The following is a 22,441-nucleotide window of genomic DNA, read 5'->3' as shown; positions in this document are numbered from 1 at the left end:
TGATCTTACTGACTGTACACAGCAAGCCTGACACTGTGCTCATTATGTCCTATAGTAGGCCAACAAGTGACATATTGATATACTCAGTCCCAATGTTTGTTTGTGTCTCCCAGCATCGCACTGCAGTGTGTCCCGCTGCTGTCTGTGAGCCCTCCAGCTGTCCTACAAAAAGCCCATAAAGGCAGCCTGACACAAGTCATCTACATGCCACGATGAGGGCGGCAGCAGCAGCAGCAGCAGCACACAGTTGTGTGAGGCAGCTCGAAGCAGTGGGGCGGGGAGGGGGCGCAGCCGGAGCTCACATTCATTAACGACCACCGACAACCGGGAAGCCTCCTCCGGTAGCATCGCAGCGCTCACCGCCACACGGCCGGGGAAGATGGTCGCGGTGCAGACGTCCCCCAACTCCTCTCCGTCGGCGGAGTGGATCTGCTGCCTGGATAAAAGGTGGGTGAATACACACTCCGCGACACGTCCACGCCGCGTATCCCCCACGCAGCGGTTTTCTCTTTCAATCACCCGCGTCAACCGGCGATCGCTGCGTGTGCAGTGTGTGAGTGTGCAATAATAGCACGATACGCCTTATTGTGGCCATTTAGCACGGCTGCTGTCATTTCCACTGAATATACGCGCCTCATCCAGGGATGCTTAAAGCTGGAGAGCATCACAATATCCACCCTGTTGTCTGAAAGATTCATGTTTTTGTGTGCGCTCGGTCTGAAAGGCGTTGGTGGCTTCGAGGTTGACAGGGATGTCTCTGCACTGCGTGAGCTGCGATAGGTGGCAGGAAGGACGCACATGGTTGATGTCTGTCCGCTTCAATCAAACGGCCATACATTTTTAAAATACTACCATGGCGTGTATGTTGGTGATTTCCTGGAAATGAGGATTAGCAGCAGGTCAGTGTATTGCTTCCCCCCCCTCCGTGTTTGTCACAACGCTGCTGCAGTTCAGGCTGTATTTGCTCTGAATGGGCATGTTAGGGTAACTGAGCAGCCAATTTACAGCATGTTTATGAACAAGTCTTTCCCTCATTGAACAAGCCAGAAGCTGCTGGGTTTAGCAGACCTTTCAGTCCACGCTGTGTCTGCCCAGTGAACATTCAAGGTCTCATGCTGCAAGCATACTGTGCCAGAACAGGCATAGTATCCAAGGGAGTGGGCTTGAATAAATAAACAAGATGAAATGGCAGCCTATACACTAATTACTGATACACCTCACACCTAAAACAAACAGTGGTGTAGGAGACATGCACCCCACAGCTCCTACACCCACACATACTGTACACACCTCTCTATGACACATCCTCACGTTACCATTGGCAACCAGAAGCTACCATCTTGTCTTGGCATCCACACCTGTAAGAAGACTGATGCACGATATAAAGACAATGTGCTGGTATATTTTGAGGTAATTAAGTGTAGGGCTGCAGTCACATTTTATTTTCACATTGTGTTAATCTGCTGATTATTTTCTTGATTAGTTGGCTGATTCTTTGGTCTGCAAAATGTCAGAAAACAGTGAACAATGCACAGCATAGCCCTCCAGAGCCCAAGGTGATGTCTTTTTGCTCAAAAAATAGTTGAAATCAGAATGTTTTTTGTTGATTAATCAGTTAGTTGCCCAGTTGTTTAGTGTGTAGTGAATTTCTTGTAAAATGGGGACAGTTGTATAGAATACAAAGGTGTGATCCTTACACTACTAAAACGATTGTCAATCTGGTGTTGACGAGAAAGGAAAAAAAAACAAAAAACATCCACCAAACAGCACACCACAGTGCTGAATACCTTAAACATAATGCAGTCAATGTGCAGTAGTAGCTTACATCGTGATATTAGCCTGGACAGGATCTTATTGCAGAGCACTCAGTGCTCCTCAGCTATGCACCTCTTTATTCAATCAATATCCGACAGAGAGTGTGTGTGTGTGTGTGTGTGTGTGTGTGTGTGTGTGTGTGTGTGTGTGTGTGTGTGTGTGTGTGTGTGTGAGCGGGTGTGTTGGGCAGCTTTCATCTAGAGTAACTGTTGATGTGAGCAAGTGGAGAGTGAGAGGCGGGGGAGAGGGGGAAGGAAAAACAAAGACAGAGGGTAAGATATGACTGTCTCTAATATATCTGTCCAGAGACATTTATTGGCAGTGAGTGTGAAGTGTGTGAGATAAGATCAGATTTGTTTTGTTCAGTGTTTCCCCGGGCAGGTAATAGACGGACCAGTCAACACAAACACAGCACCGGTCCTGATGCCAGATGAAGTTTAATGTTCCTCTGCTGCAGAGGAAATAGATGCACAGAGCACTGTGACGAGATGACGACTTTCAGATGACGTGGACAACAATAAGTTCAAGACAGAGTCCTCTAAGTCAGACCTGTTGTCTCATACATACATCATCATCCAGGTTAATTTGACAGTGTGAAGGCTGATTTTCAAATATGTTCAGGCTGGATGAGTAATTTGATGGGTAATGTGTCGCTGATAAATCGTAAACTGAGCTGTGTTTATGCTGATTAATATTCAGCGTTTTTTACAGGATCTCAGGTCGTCACCGGTGATGCAGATGGGTGCCGAGAGAGCTGTGTACATACAATTAAAGAGACTCTGCAACAGTAACGCATTAATCTGCCAGCTCGGGAAATCTGTTTGTGCTGAGGCTGTCTGACATTTTGGTTGGCTGCCATAAATCAACCTATGATTTATTTTGTATGGAAACAGAGATTTTTTCCAGATGGATGTTTCCAGAAACAATCTGCAGAACCTTCTGGCGTCTCTCAATTTTCTCCTCAGTGTGTCATGCTGGCCGATTAGTAGATTCTGTATGTATGTGCGTGTGTGTGGCTATAATTTCTGGTTGAAAGCTGAGATCTCTGCTGACATGAAGTGGGGAGGGAAAAGGCTGAGAAAGGGAGAAGTCAAGGAGGAGAGAAAAGGGGGATGGAGGGCGAGTACGATCAGGTGAACAGCTCTCAGGTCGCATCCATCTCATGCTAACAGGGGAGGAAGATTCCTGTGGACAGGCAGGGAGCGAGCAAGCACAGGACAACAGGAAAAGAGAAAGACAGAGGGAGCAAGGATTTAACCAGGGGATTATAACTGATGTGTCTTAATAGTTTCACTGTAGACAGATAGGTGAAGGGTGATGCTGGTATTACCCATTCAACCCCGCAGAGCTCGCCCTGTCTCTCCCTGTTGCAGTGCGTGGGAGTCCACCTGTCTAAACCATTAACCCAGCCCACACTGGGATATGATGCTCCGTCTGAACACCAAGGGCCAATCTGCAGACAGTGGACAGATGATGGGAGGATGACTCAGACAAAAAAGGGCTAAAAAGACAGAGAGAGAGATGGAAAAGACCCGTTTGTAATATCCTGAGCTGATGGCAGATGCTGTGGGACTGGAAAGATGTGTTGTGCAGTGCATCCCTTTAGGCTAAGTCTGTGTTTATGTGGGAGCACCGTCCCGGGTACGGAGAACAATCTACTACAGCCCGGGGACACAAATATATGTGTTTATCCCTGTATGTACGTGTGCGTGTGGGTAAAAGGGGGAGTCATCGCTGCCTGTGAGCTTGCACAGCAGAAATGAAGGGATAATAATGGAGGCATAGTGAGTGCGGGTGTGTTAGTGCGGGGCTTAATGGATGGAGGGAAACATGAATTTGCCAGTAATGGTTAGGAGGAAATTGGTACCGTAAAGAAGAAAGGAGCCATTTGTTCTTTTCCACCTCGCCTACCATGTTCCTGAGAGAAACGGGCAAGTCTTGAGAGAGGAGGAAAAATGGATGGAGATAAGAGAAATGTTTAGTGGAGGCAGACAAAGACGGTAAAGCTGGGAGCGAGGGAACAGGATGGAACTGAAGGAGGAGAGGGGATAGATAGCCTCTCGTCTGTGAAGGAAGAAGCCCACAGTGCATTAGCTATTCTGTCTGAACACACACACACACACACACACACACGTGCAGGATGAGTCACTAGCAGAGGAAAAACTGTGAATGAATGGCACTAACTGCAGTGTGTGTTACTCTGAGATGTTTCAGCTTTGTAGTTTTTCACCACGGCGTCGCCGAGCAGAATGTTTAAGCTCTCAGATCAAACTTCTGTGTGTTCTGGTGTCTGTGCGCACGTGTAGATGTCCAACAATGCCTGTGTGTGCGTGTGTGTGCGCGCGCGCGCTCAGATTTAAGCGTATTAGAAATAGCAGCAGTACAAATGAGATCTTACATCAACACCCTGTGGGGGGTCTGAGCTGAGAGAAGTAACGCCTGCAGCTCTCCACTGTTATCGCTAAGACATGAGGCTGAACAATGGAGCAGCGCGCTCACATAGACGCGCTCGCACACACGCATTCACACAAATGCACAGATAATGCTAAAACACTAGCGCTGCCTTTCATCTTGGGAGAATACCACCGATTTTTCATGTTTTAGTCCATTAGCTGCTAATTGCAAATATTTAACATTGCCAACCGCTTTCCAAAGCACACTGTAGGTTCTTGATTGATTTTCTTACTCTCTATGCAGAAATGGACTCACTCGGGATAGATAATCCATCGCGCTGAACAAGTTACATCCTGCAGTTAATCATTTCGTGCAACATAGTTTTGCAGTTAATAGGCCAAAACATGAATTAATGCTGATGTGGTTCTTTAACAGCTAATGTTAGACTGGATGAATTGTTTTGTGCGCAGGCCCTCGGAGCGCTCGGGAGAGGATGTGGACATTATATTGACCAGACTGAGAGAGGTCAAAGCCTTCCATAGGTTCCCACCTCCGCTCTTACTGCAGATCTGTGCCTGTGCCTTCTACGAATGCCTGGAGAAGGGCATCACTTGTATGTACTGTCCATGCACACACACACAAACACAGTTATGATTTTGTGTGCAGCAGTACATGCTTCAGACGGGCTCTCTGTAGTGAAGCGTCATTATGCAGCGTATACAGTTATATGAAGAAGATCCCTTTGCTGTCTGAGCTATGACGTACTCTGATAATTTAAATTCATGTGCACACACCTCTCTGCTTACAAATAATGCAAGCCTTTTTAACACATTCATTAGAAATGGATGTGAGCACCTTTGATGTCTCTTGTGGCTGTAAATATGGTTACTGCATTATTCAGAGCCATAAGAGTGTCATAATGGCTTTCTTTAGTATTAGAGAATGGCAGCATATGTTTTTATGAACACATGGATCTGCTGTATGTCCACTGAGTGAAATCTACCTTGTTTAATGCATTTTACTGTCTGCAGTGTTTCGACAGGGAGACATAGGCACCAGCTGGTATGCTGTCCTGTCTGGCTCCCTGGACGTTAAAGTGTCAGAAACTGCCAACCACCAGGTAAGATCAGCTTCGAATCAGATTAGAGCTTCATACATAAAAACTCTCTCAGTTTCACTTGTGCTGCTGTGTGCGTAAATCATTTGAATCACAAATGAATGGCTGAATAATGAATTGAAGCTTGAATCACAGACACTACGCGGCTCGTTCTGTAATTTGCTTCTATTTCTGTGACGATTTTTCACAGTTGCCATTCCCCTGCTCCCTCTTGTGCTACTTTTATCGTAGCCTCGTCTGTCGAGATCCAGATGCTCCACAAGTGCACCTCATTTGAGAGAGCTGGCCCTGCATGACTTTCTTCAATGCTGACATTGTTCTAGTACATTAGCTCATGTCTCCCTGCTTAACTATGCCAGAGCAAAGCTGCCACAGCACAGAAAACAAGTCCTCTGGGAGCGGTGCTTTCTGCTACTTGTTATGCCCTTTACGCCACAGTGTGGAAATAGGTTTATCCCGTACATATAGAGGAGAAGAATGACATGTGGGAGAGAAGAGGGAGAGAGGGGATTTGTTCCCGGTTAAAGACAGAGATAAGAAGCCCCTCCATTGTGAAATGTCCTTTTTATGTATGTAGCCCTAAAGTGCCATTGCTGGCCTAGTTTCTGTGGCTATATTTGAAATGTCAGTTTGGACAGCTGGAAAGGTTTCCATAGAATGTGGAATATTTGTCTAAATCAGTGGATGGCCTGGGTATATATATGTGTGTGTGTGTGTGTGTGTGTGTGTGTGTGTGTGTGTGTGTGTGTGTGTGTGTGTGTGTGTGTGTGTGTGTGTGTGTGTGTGTTTGCTCGCCTCCAGTGTCCAATTATATCCAGCACCCTGAGATATTTTCCTTACAGGAGACTCCGTTTACTCGCCCCTCGTATTTGAATTTATTTGCATTAATTACCATATATTTATCTGTCTGCTCTTCCTGTCTGTCCATTTTTATGAAGCAAACCTTTGGATGTTTCTTTTTTGTTACTTTGGTGACATCACATCAAGCTTTTCTGTTGTTAATATAGATCAAATGATTAATTGAAAAATCTCTAATCACAAGATGAGTTTATTATGAAAATAATCCTTAGTTGCAGCCCTAGCAGTGTCACAATTGGGCAATTTACTGTATGGTAGGACTCTTTTGGACTTATTCCAGCCTTTAAACCTACTGGCTCTTGCACATTTAATCTCTAAAAGCAGCCATTTAAACAAATCTGTTGTGTTTGTGAGCAGGATGCAGTCACTATCTGTACACTGGGGATCGGGACAGCGTTCGGGGAGTCCATCCTGGACAACACACCACGCCACGCGACCATTGTCAGCAGAGAGACCAGCGAGCTGCTCCGTATCGAGCAGAGGGAGTTCAAGAGTCTCTGGGAGGTGAGAGTCAAAGAGAGGGTTTTAACAAGCATATGAGCTGCTCTGCTGTGTGTATGTGTGAGTGCGAGCTGGAACCACATGATTCAGCATGAACTCTGACTTGGTAGCATCCCTAAAGGTTTCCGTCTTGGAGAGAGTTTGTCTCTTTTTCAGACAACCTGCCATTGTCATTGTGCCTTTAACCACAAGAGGGCTGTCCGCCATAGCGGTGCCTCTCCGTTCCACCTATTAGACACACACCTCAGGTGACAGACAGACAGGCAGACAGACAGACAGACAGTGTTTTCAGAGCTTTCTCGGCCTTTATGCTTGAATAAATTCTAAATTCAGCCCAAAATGTACTTAAACTGCCTTTTATTCTTCAGATATTTTGACAGGTTACTTCAGATGTAATTAATACCATTAATTGTAATTGCAATTAATACCATTAATGGGTCTTTTCATTCATTTTCCATTCTAATGACTAACATATTATTTACACCTGTGCTTTTACTGCTCTGTCAGTATGAAGAGTCAAAATAGCTGATTCCTATGAAGAGTGAAAGTAAAACCTAAATATCCCAAATAACCTAAATATAATATAATACCTAAATATCGAAAACATCGCAACACATTTATTGCCAAGAAGGATCTGGGGTCCACTCTCTGTTGGTGATATCAGTAGGATTCACTTGCAGTAGATACGAATCAAATGAAAATGCAAAGACGGCATTGATCTTTCCGTTTGTGCTTAAGCATGAAAAGGTCATACACTGTGGGTAATACTGGTGTATTGCAGATATAACTTCCATCAATAAAACATATCACCGTGTATCACACCTGAGAGGGGAAAAGTCAATGACACTGTAGTATGGAGTCTCTTAGATGAGTCATGTTCAGAATATAAAAGCTCACCGTCAGCAGATGCATCAGATATTGCAAACTGACACTGTATCATACAAACTGGAAGAATCAGCACTTTGGTCTGGCATCTCCTGGTCAGAGTTGGCGTTGTAGTAGCTGCGTTTCTTTCGGCCTCTCTCCATTCGCTGGGTCCTCTTACAGAGGAAGTCCTGGCAGAGCAGCGGATCGGTTTGCTGAAGCTTCAGAGTTGCCACCTGAAGGCTACAAGTGTGCGCCCGGCTGTTTGGTCGGGTTGTAATCTTCTATTTTACATAGTCCAATCCAAAAGGTCCCATTTTTTTCTTTTTCTTCTTTATTTATTTTTTCTGTCTATTTTTTCTGTTTTCCCACATATTGATTATTGCTTGAGTACTTCTAATTTTTAAAGGACGTTTCTTTTTTTTTCCCCCAAACGTAACTTTATACTTGTTTTTGTTCACATTGAGGTCAGAGGTCAAGCTCAGATTATAGAAAGATGTTCAGTGGTCTCTTCACCACCCCAAAATCTGATGTGAAATCCAGCTGAAGGACATTTACTCATTTAAGAGCACTTTTGACTTCAGATGTAGTTGGGTGGATTTATCAGGTATTTTACTGACCTAAGCTGCTACTAACATTACATAACTCCGATGGATCAGTCAGCAGTTGGTGTTGCATTGTGGTTATCGTAGCCACCTGGTCTCGATGAGGACATAGAAATTGTGAATAAAAGGAGGATATCTCTGGTTTGCTGCTGCTGCTGCAAAAAAACTGTCCATTGTGAGTGTGACAGTGTTATAGGCGTGCAATTCTAAATCGATGGAATACTCTTTTAGGTGTCATCTTAATATGTTTTTAATTACATGCAGCATTTTGCACATGCCAAAGATTTAGGTTTTGAGAATGTGGTTTTCTTTTCCATGTGTTACACGTGGGTTAAAAATTCACAGCAGTCTTGTCATGAAACAAACATGAATATGACTGTGCCCACTGTTTTTCACAACCCTGTTGACAAAAAGTGATTTCTCTGAAAATAAATGCTGTTTGATGGCTTTTCTGCTCTCTGCATCAGTATAAAACACATTTGTCTATTCATTGTTGCATTTATGAAAAAAATAATGGCCTCTTCAGTTTTATTATTACGAGATGAAATTGGATTTACTGAAACATGATATGTCCATTTCATGACACAGGAACATATCAAAGTGCGATAAGACAGTAATTGGTTATTACAGCATGTGTAGCGTCTTATTATCAGGCTTGTAGTGTGTTTGTTTGTCAACTAAGTGCACTCAGTCTTCCTCTCTGCTGTCTATTTTAGGACAGCAGACATGAAGCAGAAGCCATCGCCCGCGGTCGTCCTCTTTTGAATCTTATTCAGCTCGTAGTAAAAGGATCTTTGTGTTTAATGTGTGTGTGTGTTTGTGTATGCATGGACTAATTTGTGTGCATGTGCTTGTGTGTGGCAAGGACTAGAAAGCTGCAGGATGAATGCAGTCATGTGTTTGATGAAAAGATGAAAGACAAAAAGAAGCGCCGCTCCATAATTCTAACAGCCAGTGAAAGTGAGATGAATTAACGGGGTGTAAGCGTGAAGCACTTGTAGTTTCTGCCAGATATGTGTAAACATACAGGTTACCAAACAGTGGGTGGCTGCTTGGCCTGCAGTAAGTCTCTCTTACTTTCTTTTTCTACCCTCATTTGCTCCTCTGTCCCTTTCACCTGCTCTACTTCTCTCTTGCCCACTTCCTCTCTCCATTATTGGCCACGTTGTGTCTTTTGCCAGCCGCCTTCCTTTCCCCCCTCTCCCTCCCTCCCTGCGTCCTCACCCTCACTACTCCTTTCTTGCTTCCTTTCTCTTCTCTCCCCCTCCCTCTCTCTCCTCCTCCACTAGAGTAGCTCAGCAGCACAGAGACTCAGATCACCGTGGTAACCTGTGAGAGAAAGTGGCTCGGTTGTTGGCTCGATCGCGGCGAGAGAGGGGGAGCGAGAGACTTAGAAAGACACTGGGGTGACTGTGTGTGAGAGAGAGGGGAGGAAGAAAGGAGGAGAGCAGCTTGTTTTGAGCAGGATGCTATCCGGTGGCTTGTGTGTGAGTTGTAAAGGAGCAGAGGGCAGCTCTCTGGGGTTTCAGTCCCTCCAGTATTAGGCAGCTGAGTGTGTTACCTCAGGTGAGTCTGACTCCTCCACTGTATGACTGTGTACTCTGTGCTGTGCGTGTGTGCTAAATCATGTTTCTCTGTCATGTGTCCTTCTATTTACTTCTGCTGTCTTTTCACAAAATGTAACTTAAACTTCCAGAAATTGTTTTGCAATGTTTGTTTGGTTGTGTGTGTGTGTGTGTGTGTGTGTGTGTGTGTGTGTGTGTGTGTGTTTGTGTGCAAGAGAGACATTGACTTTGTGACTTTAGGTCAAACAGATACTCCCGCTGTCTCTCCCTCAGTGTGTGTGTGTGCGTGTGTGTTCAGAGAAGTCCTCAGAGGGCATAGGTTGCAGAAGAGCAATGGCACATTCAAAATGACCTGCTGTGTGTATTTCAGTGTCCCTGCTGTAGAGATGCAAACACAGTTTATTGTTTGTAACAGCTGTAAGAGCAGCATCTGTACAGTCTCATTAACCTTGGTTTGAATGCTGCTGCTGCTGCTGCTGTTGTGTGTGTGTGTGTGTGTGTGTGTGTGTGTGTGTGTGTGTGCGCGTGTGTGTGTGTGTGTGTGTGTGTGTGTGTGTGTGTGTGTGTGTGTGTGTGTGTGTGTGTGTGTGTGTGTGTGTTATATAATGTTAGTTGTTCTGCATGTAAATGATCTTGGTTGTACAAAGGGCTTTGTTTTGAGGGGCACTTGCAGTGTGTGTGCTTGAAAGTAACACTGTGTGTGTGTGTGTGTGTGTGTGTGTGTGTGTGTGTGTGTGTGTGTGTGTGATGAGTAATGGGTTTTGATGTTTAATAGGTGATGTCTTCTAAAAGATCACAATAACAGAGGTGTACATTTTTGTCAATCAGTCAATTCTGATGTGCGCTTGTGTGCGGTTTGTTCTGTAGAAGTATCGTCAGAGCTTGGCTGGACTGTTGGCCCCTCCTTATGGAGCTATGGAGAGTGGATCCAACAATGACAGTGAGTAGAGCGAGAGAGAGAGACACACACACACACACACACACACACACACACACACACACACACACACAAAGAAACACTGTAAATGTTGGTAATATGTTAAATTACTGACATCATATATATATAATGATAAATATTGTAACTCAGCTTCATTTTGGTCAGCCTGACAACAGTTTTTCCTCCTCAGGACTCACAGACAAAGACAACATGAACTCAGACTCTGTGAACAAAGCTCACAACAAGGTAAACACTCTCTGCAGATCACTGCTTGGAACCCAAATGTCTTGGATTTGTACGGGAAATGCGAAAAAAGTTCAACTCAATCTTTTAAATGAACTCTGCCAACGCGTTTCAGGGTGCTGTGTCCTTCCTCGCGGCACACAAAGCATGAATGAACCAAACTCACAACCAATATACTGTGTGTCCCAGGCAGCCTTAGCTTGTCTTAGATTCTTCTTTGCCTCACTACTCGTGTCAGAAGATGTGTGTGCACAGAGCATGGTGGGTTGTGCAAGAAAGAGCCGGCCAGTAGATGATTGATTTTAATGTTTGAAAAAATGCTGTCACTGTTATTTCAAATGAAGGTTACTGTCCGAAAAACAAGAACACAACACTGTAGAGTGTCGAGAGAAGACAGTAAACTGGACCACAGTGTCGTAAAATTGTGCGCTGCTGCATACTTTCATGTTTGTGAATGAAGCAGAGTACCAGAATGAATTTGGAGGGGTGTGTGTGTGTGTGTGTGTGTGTGTGTGTGTGTGTGTGTGTGTGTGTGTGTGTGTGTGTGTGTGTGTGTGTGTGTGTGTGTGTTCAGAGACAAGACAAGTGATGACTCACAGCTGTGATCCTCTGTAGTTATGCTAATGCTAGCTAATGCATGCACACAGAATAAAGGTCCCATCTGCCCAATTAGCATGCCTTGCTTTGTTGTTTTCTCCAGCAGCTGTGTGCGCGTACACACATCTGTCCTTCTCCTCTGTTTGTAAGGGGCAGGTGTGATCTGTGTAGGATGTGTTCGCTTGTATGTGTGCACTGAGTGTTTTGATACACTTTTACTGGTATGACTGCTATGTAGTGCTGTATTGTATGTTACTGACATTTGCATGCATCCCTTGCAGCATGTCAATCAAACTCATGGTTAAAGGTCAAAATTATCAATCTTATTGTTGGTTTATTGGTATTTTCCCGCTATTTTACTGAAGAGTTTATTGGTTTTATTTGCACATACGCTGTTTAACCTGGTAATATTATCTGACCTGGGTATTGTGATGTAAGCCATTATTGTAGTCAGTCTACAGTGTAAATACTGGAGTGCGTTTGTCCATGTTCAGGACCAACTGATAGCATAGCATTTTGGTTTTCTTCTCTTCAGAACGTGGTCTCAGATTGCTATTTCTCTTGCCTTTGTCTGTATAAATGTTACAGCCTGGCGGCAGGATCCCAACTACTGACTTTTGGATCATGGCACACAATCAGTTCACTAAACTAACCTGGTGTTCCTGTGCGTTCTGTAGATTCCCTCAGAGAAGCTGCAGAGAGCGGGGAAGGTTCTCCGCAACGCCATCCTGTCCAGAGCCCCACACATGATCCGAGACAGGAAGTACCACCTCAAGACGTACAGGTAAGAGTATGTTTGTCTACAGTTCCAGCTGTGAAAATGCATGCAACAGCTTTAGGAAAATTCAGTGCACTTTAGTGGTATGTTTGCATTGCAGACAATGCTGTGTCGGCACAGAGCTGGTGGATTGGTTGGTGCTGCAGAGTGCCTGTGTTCTCACACGGTCCCATGCTGTTGGGATGTGGCAGGCTCTACTAGAAGAAGGGGTGCTCAACCACGGTAACTAAGTCTTTCTCTCTTGATTTCATATAGTGTGTGCTGTTTAGTCTCATTCCATGCGCTGCAGTGTCAGTGTGAATACCAATGTGGAAATTAATTAGAAGTTTTGAAGCAGCAACATAAAATATAGATTGAATCTCAAATTCATACCCTTCAAAGGAGACGTCTGAAATTTAGTTCTGAGAGAAGAAAACAACTTTGGTTGCTGAAAATGTGTTCACTGCTGTCTTTTGACTCAGTGGACCAGGAGCTGGGTTTTCAGGACAAATACCTGTTCTACCGCTTTCTTGACGATGAGGAGGAGGACACGCCGTTGCCTAGCGAGGAGGAGAAGAGGGAGAGTGAGGAGGAGCTGCCAGAGACCATTCTCTTCCTCGCTCAGATTGGCCCAGACGCACTGCTGCGCATGATCCTCAGGAAATCGTCAGTAATGACCAATGATAATAAAAATTAAAAAAAAACAAAAAAACGTATTCAACCATTTCACCATTTTTTCTTGTTTCAGTTATGCTTATGATGTGTGAGCCCACACCAACATACTGTAATACACTAACAGCACTACTTTCAAAACAGTCATGTTCTTTTAGCATTAGCATGCGTCATCACTGTTTTTTGCATGCATGAAATCTTCATGTTGAGCTCATTCTGACTAACCTCTGTGTGTCTGCAGGCCTGGTCAGAGGACAGGGGATGACCTCGAGATCATCTATGATGAGCTGCTTCACATCAAGGCCTTAGCTCACCTCTCCAACACCGTGAGTCAGCCAGTCCACTTTTCTTTTAAAGGGACAGCACAGGTTTCGGAGAAGAGCCGTTAATTCTACAGAGCCACTTTCTACGGTCTTTTTGGTTTTAAGACCACAGGCAGAAGCTGCAGTCACTGTCAACCTTTCTCTCAGCAGTGTAATTGGACACAATTTTATACCATTCTGCTGTGTGTTGCAAGCATTCACCATGTGGAGGAGTCCTGAAGGCTGTAATGGCTCTAGAAGTGTTTTTGTTGTTTTCATGCTCATTAAGTGGTTCACAAACAATGGGCTTAAATTCTTTTTCCATTTAAGTGGTATTCATCAGCAACTTAAAATTCTCATGATGATGACTGTTAGGACTCCAGGGTCAATTTAAATAATCCAGAAACACCCTGAACTGTGCATTTTTCTGTTCTCTCACATGTTTCTGCAGTGCATCTAAATAAAACAGTATGCTCTGGTTTGCAGGTGAAGAGGGAACTGGCGAGCGTCGTGATCTTTGAGTCGCATGCAAAAGCTGGAACAGTGTGTGAGTCTTCACTTTGTCCCAGAATGCATTCTCGTTTGTGTATATAGCGCATGTTTTAAAGTCTTTCACACTGTGGCCCCCCCATATAGACCACTGCACCCCCCAACACCCTCCATCTACTCCCTGGTTTTCAACACAAGGCAAATACCTGCATGTTGATGGACGAGTGTCACTGTTCCAGGAATATAAGAACCATGTTGATGAGGCTTTTTACTGTCAAAGAAACATTGATAGTGCAACATCAAATAAAGGTCAATTTAATGGACTAAGTATACTGTTCTTATTTATCACTTTGATTTGAGGCATAATTACACTGTAAATTTTGGAACTATACTTGAACAATTCTGAGATGTTGGGGGATGGAAAGACTAAGAATAATGTTGCATTACATTTTGGCAACTTTGGCACTATTAAAACTATGCTGAATTAGCAGCTCCTGTTTGCAATTAACCCATGGATGTGTAGACAGCTATCACTGGATTGCTTTGGTACTGAAGAAAACTTCAAAATGTCCTGGAGTTGGGCATTGGAGATGATGATATAACCAGGAATTGTTGGTTTCTTTGTAGATAAAAGAGCTTGGTCTGTACCAGCTCTATATGGAAAGTGTCCTGAGACAACTTCTGTTGTGATTTGGCGCTATACAAATAAATAAAATTGAATTGAATTGAATTGAATTGAATTGAATTGAATTGATATCCTCTCGAAGTGTAATCTAAAATTATGTCTATCATGTGTTCAGTGTGTTCAGATTTGACTGCATTGTAACTCCAAGGAGGAGCAGGATGCATTTGGATGCAAATTGCAGCTCTCGCCTCACGTCCCACTGTTTGTCCACTTTATCTTCCAGTGTTCAACCAAGGAGAGGAGGGCACATCATGGTACATCATCCAGAAGGGCTCCGTCAACGTGGTTATCTATGGCAAGGTGTGTGTGTGTGTGTGTGCGCACGCTTGCTTGAACGCATTCATCCACCTACATGCTTATGTTTGTTTGTTTGAGACCTGAGCATTGTGATAGCGTTCTGCTTCATTGGGTGATACTGTACTTCATCTGAAAGTAATGGATTAAAATGTGTAGCTGATCATGTCTGCATGGAGCGGAGCAGCAGTGTCTGCCCTGTGGGGCTGGGAAACACCAGCAGTGGAGTTTGGCAAACTCTGCCCAGCTCACCATGACTCATCACTGTGATTAAATGTCTTAAGGGGATTGTACGCACATTTCACACTACACGCTGATTTACAAGCACTGTACTGGCAGATGTCCTCTACATTGCTTATATGCGTGCATACACGTTGATCACACATGTACATACACACGTGCACTCTGCACACGCACGTGCAGATGATTCATCCCTGTCCTGAGTTCTCCTGCTCCTTTCAGATTTCCCTTCAGGGCTTAAAATGACTTGTAAACTGTGTTTGTGTCTGAGCTTGTTTGTGTCTCGGAGCTTTTTTGTTTATATGTGCATTCATGCATGTGTGTGTGTGTTGTAGGGTGTGGTGTGTACACTCCACGAGGGTGATGACTTTGGGAAGTTGGCCCTGGTTACAGATTCACCTCGTGCTGCCTCCATTGTCCTGAGAGAGGACAACTGCCACTTCCTTCGTGTGGACAAGGAAGACTTCAACAGGATACTCAGGGTAAGCCAATGAGAGATGAACACTTGTCCTCTGATGGGGTACAAGTGCCGCCACATCAGCACCATATTACTGCCTTTGGTCCAAACTGTGACAAATACTGTTATTAGCAACGTACATTCACAAAGTCACAGATAAGTAAAAGGATAAAAACCTGAAAGTCAGATGTTGTCCACTCAGCACTGTCTGAATTCATTCATTTGGGCTGTCTGAAGCATCACACTGCACTATTTGCCAGGTGATGCAGCTTGTCTATGACGTTTGTCTCCCTCCTCTGGCAGAGGAGTTGTATTGCATTTATAAAGCCACACGTACATTTCACATGGAGTGATATTACAGGTGTTGTCCATGCATCTTGTCTTGTATTTACAGGATGTGGAAGCCAACACGGTGCGCTTGAAAGAGCATGAACAACCTGTGCTGGTGTTAGAAAAGAGTCCCCGCGCCTCCACCCTGGGAAGCATCAAGTATGTGTGACGAACAGTAGAATGTATATCTCTCTGTGTGACCCTCAAAAGTGAACTTTTTTAAATGAAGCTCTTCACATCATCTCACCTTTTTCGCAGGTACACTGTGATATCAGGAACACCGGAGAAGATTCTCGAGCACTTCCTGGAGACCATGAGAATGGACATACATCACAATGAACCAGGTTGCTGAATAGAAATAAATATATGATACAATAGATGTTTACCAGATATGGTCCACACACTGGGCGGCACGGTGGCGCAAGCAGGTAGTGCGCGTGCCTCACAGCAAGAAGGTTGCCGGTTCGATTCCTGGGCGGGGCCTTTCTGTGTGAAGTTTGCATGTTCTTCCCGTGCATGCGTGGGTTCTCTCCGGGTACTCCGGCTTCCTCCCACAGACCAAAAACATGCTCATTAGGTTGATTGGTGACTCTAAATTGCCCCCTAGGTGTCTGTCTTTGCATGTTGCCCTGCAATCGGCTGGCGACCAGGGTGTACCCCGCCTCTCACCCATTGAAGCTGGGATAGGCTCCAGCCCCCCCGCAACCCTGAAAGGGATAGGCGGTATAGAAAATGGATGGATGGATGGTCCACACACTATTAAATGCATTGTAATGACTGATGGAAGGATGGAGTTAAGCAAGATAAATGGATTAATGACGATGGTATTTTCACAGTTCACCTTTTGACCCTCTTGATTCCCTTCCTTTCCCGTCTCATTCTCTTCCCTCTTGCTGTGTTTTTCCTCCCATCTGTTAGACCCAGCAGTGGATGATTTTGTCCTCATGCACTGCGTCTTCATGCCCAACAGCCAGCTGTGCCCTCTACTCATGGCACAATATCCTTTCTGCCTGTTGTTGACACATCTGTTGTTTGTTGCACAGTCCTACTGACAGCATCTTGGACTGTCCAACTTAGTGGTTCTGCTTATGGAAGTGCTGAAGCAGCAGTTGACTGTCCAGCACTAATGAACTGCTCACCGGGTGCACACCTCCCTTCACACCGTAGTAAGAAGTTGCAATCCCGGCCAAGAAGGTCTTTTCTTATTGTCTTAGTCATTGTGGTGCATGTGTTCAGCTGCTTGTGCTTTACCACTGCTCCACTGATGATTGTACCCCGATCTGATACCTAGGATGCAGTAATAAGGTTTAACTATGTATTGCATTTAGTTGTGTTTCCTCACAACATTCCACAGGTTAAACAGGCTCATTGGTAACAGGTGATAGTATCATGATTGGGTATAAATTGGGGTTGTGCATAAAAATATGTATCTAGCAGCAGTGACGGTTCGTTTAGATTCAAGCTGTGGGTGTACAGCTTTTGAGATATTGCTGTCTGCCAGAAATGTAAGATCCGCGTCATTGTATTTCTCTTTAACCTTGTGTGCACCTACCATGCGGCATCTCCGCCTGGCCCTGAACAGGACAAGTTGGAGTATGCGCTCAACAGTAAGAGGAGGGCTGTCATTCTGGCCCTGCGCTGGGCTAACACACTCACATACATGCTACAGGAGGAGCCTGCTGCAATCTCGTTCCTTGAGGTGACCAAAGCAAGCTTTCAAATATGAGTAAATAACATAACACTGATTATATGCACGGTCTGAGTGTGGTTCTTCCTCTGCAGGAGTTGTATGGGAGTTTATCAAATGATTCTCGGACGTTGAGAGCTTTGAAAGACTTGGTTCCTGACCTGGAGAAAGTCGTCAAATTGCAGTATGTTTCCCAGCTTGTGGATGTCAAACTTTCACTGTGATGCTTTGTGGACCAGCTCTCTTCATTGTGGTTTGTTTTTCTACACTTTTTACATTTTGTAGTTCAGAAGAAGCCAAATCTTCAAAAAAGGTAAGTCCAGACTATTGTTTTGAACAAAAGTTTTCATTACATTTTGCATTCATCATGGTGATACGGATGCTGACTACTGTCTTGTGTCCAATCCAATAGAAAACCCTAATAAGACAGTTTAGCAATGGAGAGGAGAGGCTGCAGAAGAAACAGCCCATTAGGAACCAAGATGACAGTAAGTTGATGTGAATGTGGATTGTTGACCTTTCCTGCAGTGCAGCCATCACACCAACAAATATTCATCATTTCAGTATTATATCTGCGTGTGTGTGTATTAGTCCTATTGAAGGTGTACTGCGGTGATCACACATACACGACTATCCGGGTTGCCGTGGCAGCGACGGGAAGAGAAGTGATCAGCGCTGTGGCCGACAAACTTGGCACCACCGATGAGCTCCTGTTGGTCCACCTCAGCTCTTCTGGTGGTAAGAATACAGGTTGATTCTGACAACAGGCAGATTATCAGTCACTTCAGTGGCTTCTTGCAGATGATCAGACCCAGCACACATTCTGTCAGCTGGGTGTATACCATGTACACTGCATATGCAGCAAGCAGGATTTAGAGTTTGCTAAATGAGCGTGAAAGTAATGGTCTCCAACTTGGCTGTTGTCTTTAAGTAAGTGTTGGGACCGATCTGTGTGGTGATGAAGACTCAACGATCTCCATTTTTCTCACAGAGAAATTAATCATCAAGCCGAATGACGTCTCAGCGTTTTCTTCTCTGAGCATCAACGGGAGATTATTTGCTTGTCCTCGGGACCAGCTCAACAGTCTGGTAAGAGATGAGTGTTTCCCCTGAACTTCTGAAGCTTTAATGAAACGGATTTACAGTAATGCCTATCACACTCTGTCTATGTGTGTGAACCTGTGCCATTTTTTTTAAATATGTGTATGAATATGCACAAATGTGTGCATCTGTGTACATGTGTCAGACCCCTCTTCCGGACCAGGAGGGTCCCTCTGCAGGCTCTATGTCAACTTTTGAGCTGATGAGCTCTAAGGACCTGGCTTACCAGATGACCATGTTTGACTGGGAGCTCTTCAGCTGTGTGCATGAGGTAGCACGCACACACACACAGGCTAAAAACAATTCAGGATAAGACTATGATCTGGTACAAGCGTGTACACTGTTGCAAAGAGCCTTATTTTAGACTTTTGTTGCTGCATGATTTTTCACAAGGAAACCCCTGCAGGAGTAAAGCTTGATAGATGCAAGGTGGCAGGACCTGTCAGCTGGATTAACTCTAAACCTGCTCCCCCTAACGTCACCTCCCTCCTCTCTGCAGCATGAGCTGCTCTACCACACGTTTGGCCGGCAGAGCTTCAGGAGAACCACGGCCAATCTGGACCTGTTTCTGCGCAGGTTCAACCAGGTTCAGCTGTGGGTGGTCACTGAGGTCTGCCTCTGCGGACAGCTCAGCAAGAGAGTCCAGCTCCTCAAGAAGTTCATCAAGATAGCTGCGCAGTGAGTAGGACCTGCAGGGGACTGTGATGAAGACGTTATCATATACATGCTTCTTCTTTAGTTGCATTTGCATTATGTCTTGTGTGTTTATATTTGTCCGTAGCTGTCGGGAGTTTAAGAACCTGAATTCATTCTTTGCCATCATCATGGGGATGAGCAACCCTGCTGTCAGCAGACTGAGCCAGACGTGGGAGGTAAACTCAGTCTAATGTACATCTAGCTCTTCAGTGAACCTTGAGTGTATTCCACTATTGCAAAAGTACGACACTGAAATCTTCTGTTTTTCCTGCCAGAAACTCCCCACCAAGTTTAAGAAGTTCTATGCGGAGTTTGAGAGTATGATGGTGAGTTGCCTGAAATTCTGTTCACCACCATAGCATGGAGTAGCAGCAAATCTATAGATGATAGATAAAAAAATATATATTGAGCAGTGGAGAAGGAAGAACCCAAGTACTAATATCTCACTGTGAAAATACTTGGTTACAAGCAAAGGTGTGGCAGTTAAAATGTTACTTAAGTACAACTTTAGTAAAGTAATAAAATTAAACACACTCAGTGCAGAAAAATGGCCGTTATGTATTATATCAGTACATTACTATTACTCATGCATTAATGTAAAAGCAGAATTCATTCCACCACCAGCTATACAGCTATGAGTAATTAAGAAAGTGTCTTATCTGGGGGGTAATTTGGCTTATCTGAACATCCGAATGTCCGAAACGTTGACAGTTTGTATGTTTGGTACCAGGACCCATCAAGAAACCACCGGTCCTACCGACTCACTGTCACCAAACTGGAACCGCCAATCATCCCCTTCATGCCCCTCCTTCTCAAAGGTACGACTCATGTGGAGGACAGAGGAGACCTCGGGCACTCTATCACATGGGAATGAACTCTGGGAGGAACATGGCTGTCATTAAATTGATTTTTTCTTTTGTTTCCAGATATGACATTTACACATGAGGGCAACAAGACCTTCATTGACAGTATGGTCAATTTTGAGAAAATGGTGAGTTTCTGTGCACACTGAAAGGGCAAATGAATCATGTTATTGGTGTGTTTTATGTGTCACTCACTCACACTTGTGTTCTTCTCTATTCAGCGTATTATAGCTAACACAATTCGCCAAGTGAGGCACTGTAGAAGCCAACCCTTCAGTAAGTCTGCTCTTTACTCATCAGCACACATTTACATGCTGGCCTCACACACGTCCTCCCAATCATATTTTTTCTGTTCCCTCTCTTGCTGCGTCAGATCCCGACATATGCCAGCCCAACAAAAATCAAGCGGAGGTACGGGGTTACGTTAGGAAGCTCTGCGTGATCGACAACCAGAGGGCGCTGACGCAGCTCTCCTACAGGATGGAGCCTCGGCGAACATGAGCTCCAGATCTTCCACCACCATCGCCTTCTCTGTGACGTTAGCATAAAAAAAACACACTCCACAACCATTACCTGGATCAAATAACTCAACACAACAGGTCGTTCAGTAGCAAATCACAACCGTCAATGACTTCAGCACTATTGTGGACCATTCTGGATCAAGGACTTCTACTGTGCCATTAAAAGCCTCTTCTTCCTGGACAGAAAGTGTTCAGCAGCTCTCTCGTCGCTGTGTCTCTGAGGGTTTTAACCGTACTAGCTGTTACTGTCTGGGACCTGTTAGATAGAACTGTAATGTATAGAACTGGAATCACTATCCTGCATGACTGAACTTCATAGGCTTTGTGTTCTATACAGTGGATTTCTATCGGAGTGTCCTGTAATGTTGTGCTACCCCAAACGAGCCCTAGTTTACAATATATTACTGTACCTGCCTGTAAAGCAAACCTTACTCTCCTGACGGTCCCGCTCATAGACAGAAAACTCCATAAACCATAGTAACCTAGACTCTTCATTCTCCCTGTTGAGTATACAAATAAATAGGAAATCTGAAAGTACTTATTTACTTCATAATGATTATATTCAAGTCTTTGAAAATCTTTAGGATTTGATGTCCTTTAGGTAAATGTGAGTGTCTTTTAATTAGTCAGACACGTCAAAACTACTAAACAGTATTAGATTAAAGCCCTAATGTTATTGCAAAAAGTGTTCAGATCTGTCACTGAAGTATTATCTTTTATTTTTGCATCGGAGCACAACTCCTCAAGAATTATTCTAGTTGAAGTTTCTTGGTACGATCTGGTCTGAGGTCAGCTGTGTAATCAGATTGTTTGATTTGGAAACACTGATCCAACATGTGGAGTCTAAAGGCAACTTCTTCTGTGAGGGGAACTCTCATCTCTACCAGTCGTGATCAGTCCGTGTAACTTTACTTTTATATATGTGGGTGTAGATCTTGAGCGTGTTCTTGACAAGTGTCATTCATTTTCCTTTGATCTCAGGAGCTTTTGATGTGATGGTGTGTGTCGAGAACTGCTGTGAGGCTGGCTTTCCCCAGAGCAGCCTGTAACTGTACTGTATGTGTGGTCTGCCTTGTAAATAAAAATAGCTAATTTAACAGTGCTCACCATTTGATTTCAAAATGTGTTTCTGCAAGTGGTGGGGAGACGACGGATGGCAATGCCTTTAAAATCCAGAGCACTAGACGTCACTTGGAGTTGCCCCAAATTTCACCAAGCACAACAGAAAATCATGGAACTTTTTTTTTTTTTGTTATTTGAATAAGTTAACTTCTGGATGTGGTCTTCTGATGTTACCTCTTCCCCCTCCATCTATTCATGACTAGAAATTTAAAATGAGAAAGACGTGAGGATGAGAAATAGGTTGTATTGTGCACAAGTGCTGGCACAGTGCTAGATCTGAGCGAATTAAGCTGCAGCACTGACTCATGCCGCCCTGAGGATCTCTGTCCATTTAAGGTCATCACATGACCTTTCATCTGCAGCCAGGTGTGGCCTGAATCATCACTCTGCACTCAACAAACCAAGTTCATGGACAGTAACAACATTTGATGCAGATTTTTGAACTTGAATGTTGAACACTTGCAGAGAAGATAATTTATTGTGTAACTGGCTGATTACTGGGCTCATGTCCCCAGAGGAAGAACCCCTCTGAATTTGGTTCTGCAGCGCTAACCTGAACACACGATTAAAATTCAAATGCTGTTGTTCATTTTAACCAACACTTCTACACTATGGCGTGTAGTGATTCACTGCAGCTTCTGGGAGCTGCAAGCCGTCATGTTTTATTTAACCAGTGAATCACCATTAAGTCTCCTCTCCTGCTTGATTACCGTCAACGACCGAGAAGTG

General features: G+C 44.2%; 1 protein-coding gene across 4 annotated transcripts; it reads left to right on the top strand.

Annotated features, from left to right (window-relative positions):
* The first annotated feature begins 85 nt into the window (after positions 1–85).
* Positions 86–21,691, top strand: LOC139338364 (rap guanine nucleotide exchange factor 4-like). 4 transcript variants are annotated; one of them, XM_070973290.1, is made up of 30 exons: positions 86–447; positions 4,680–4,822; positions 5,241–5,329; positions 6,542–6,688; positions 10,587–10,659; positions 10,847–10,902; positions 12,174–12,280; positions 12,375–12,496; positions 12,736–12,919; positions 13,167–13,251; positions 13,714–13,774; positions 14,625–14,701; positions 15,271–15,417; positions 15,787–15,881; positions 15,981–16,066; positions 16,641–16,719; positions 17,271–17,421; positions 17,505–17,593; positions 17,695–17,722; positions 17,822–17,897; positions 18,001–18,147; positions 18,401–18,498; positions 18,656–18,781; positions 19,010–19,188; positions 19,292–19,382; positions 19,482–19,532; positions 19,937–20,024; positions 20,133–20,197; positions 20,291–20,345; positions 20,443–21,691. In XM_070973290.1, exons 1-30 carry the CDS (start codon positions 380–382, stop codon positions 20,568–20,570), a joined length of 2,991 nt encoding a protein of 996 aa, XP_070829391.1. In that variant the 5' UTR covers positions 86–379; the 3' UTR covers positions 20,571–21,691. The 4 variants fall into 4 exon arrangements, 3 of the variants coding, with proteins under 3 accessions (XP_070829391.1, XP_070829392.1, XP_070829393.1); XM_070973291.1 differs by having other exon boundaries at positions 307–447; positions 16,641–16,708; positions 17,260–17,421; XM_070973292.1 differs by lacking the exons at positions 86–447; positions 4,680–4,822; positions 5,241–5,329; positions 6,542–6,688 and adding an exon at positions 9,458–9,720.
* Positions 21,692–22,441: the final 750 nt, after the last annotated feature.

The sequence above is a fragment of the Chaetodon trifascialis genome, chromosome 11 (assembly GCF_039877785.1).
Source record: "Chaetodon trifascialis isolate fChaTrf1 chromosome 11, fChaTrf1.hap1, whole genome shotgun sequence".
NCBI classification, from domain to species: Eukaryota; Metazoa; Chordata; class Actinopteri; order Chaetodontiformes; family Chaetodontidae; genus Chaetodon; species Chaetodon trifascialis.
This window is presented reverse-complemented; position numbering and strand designations above follow the sequence as displayed.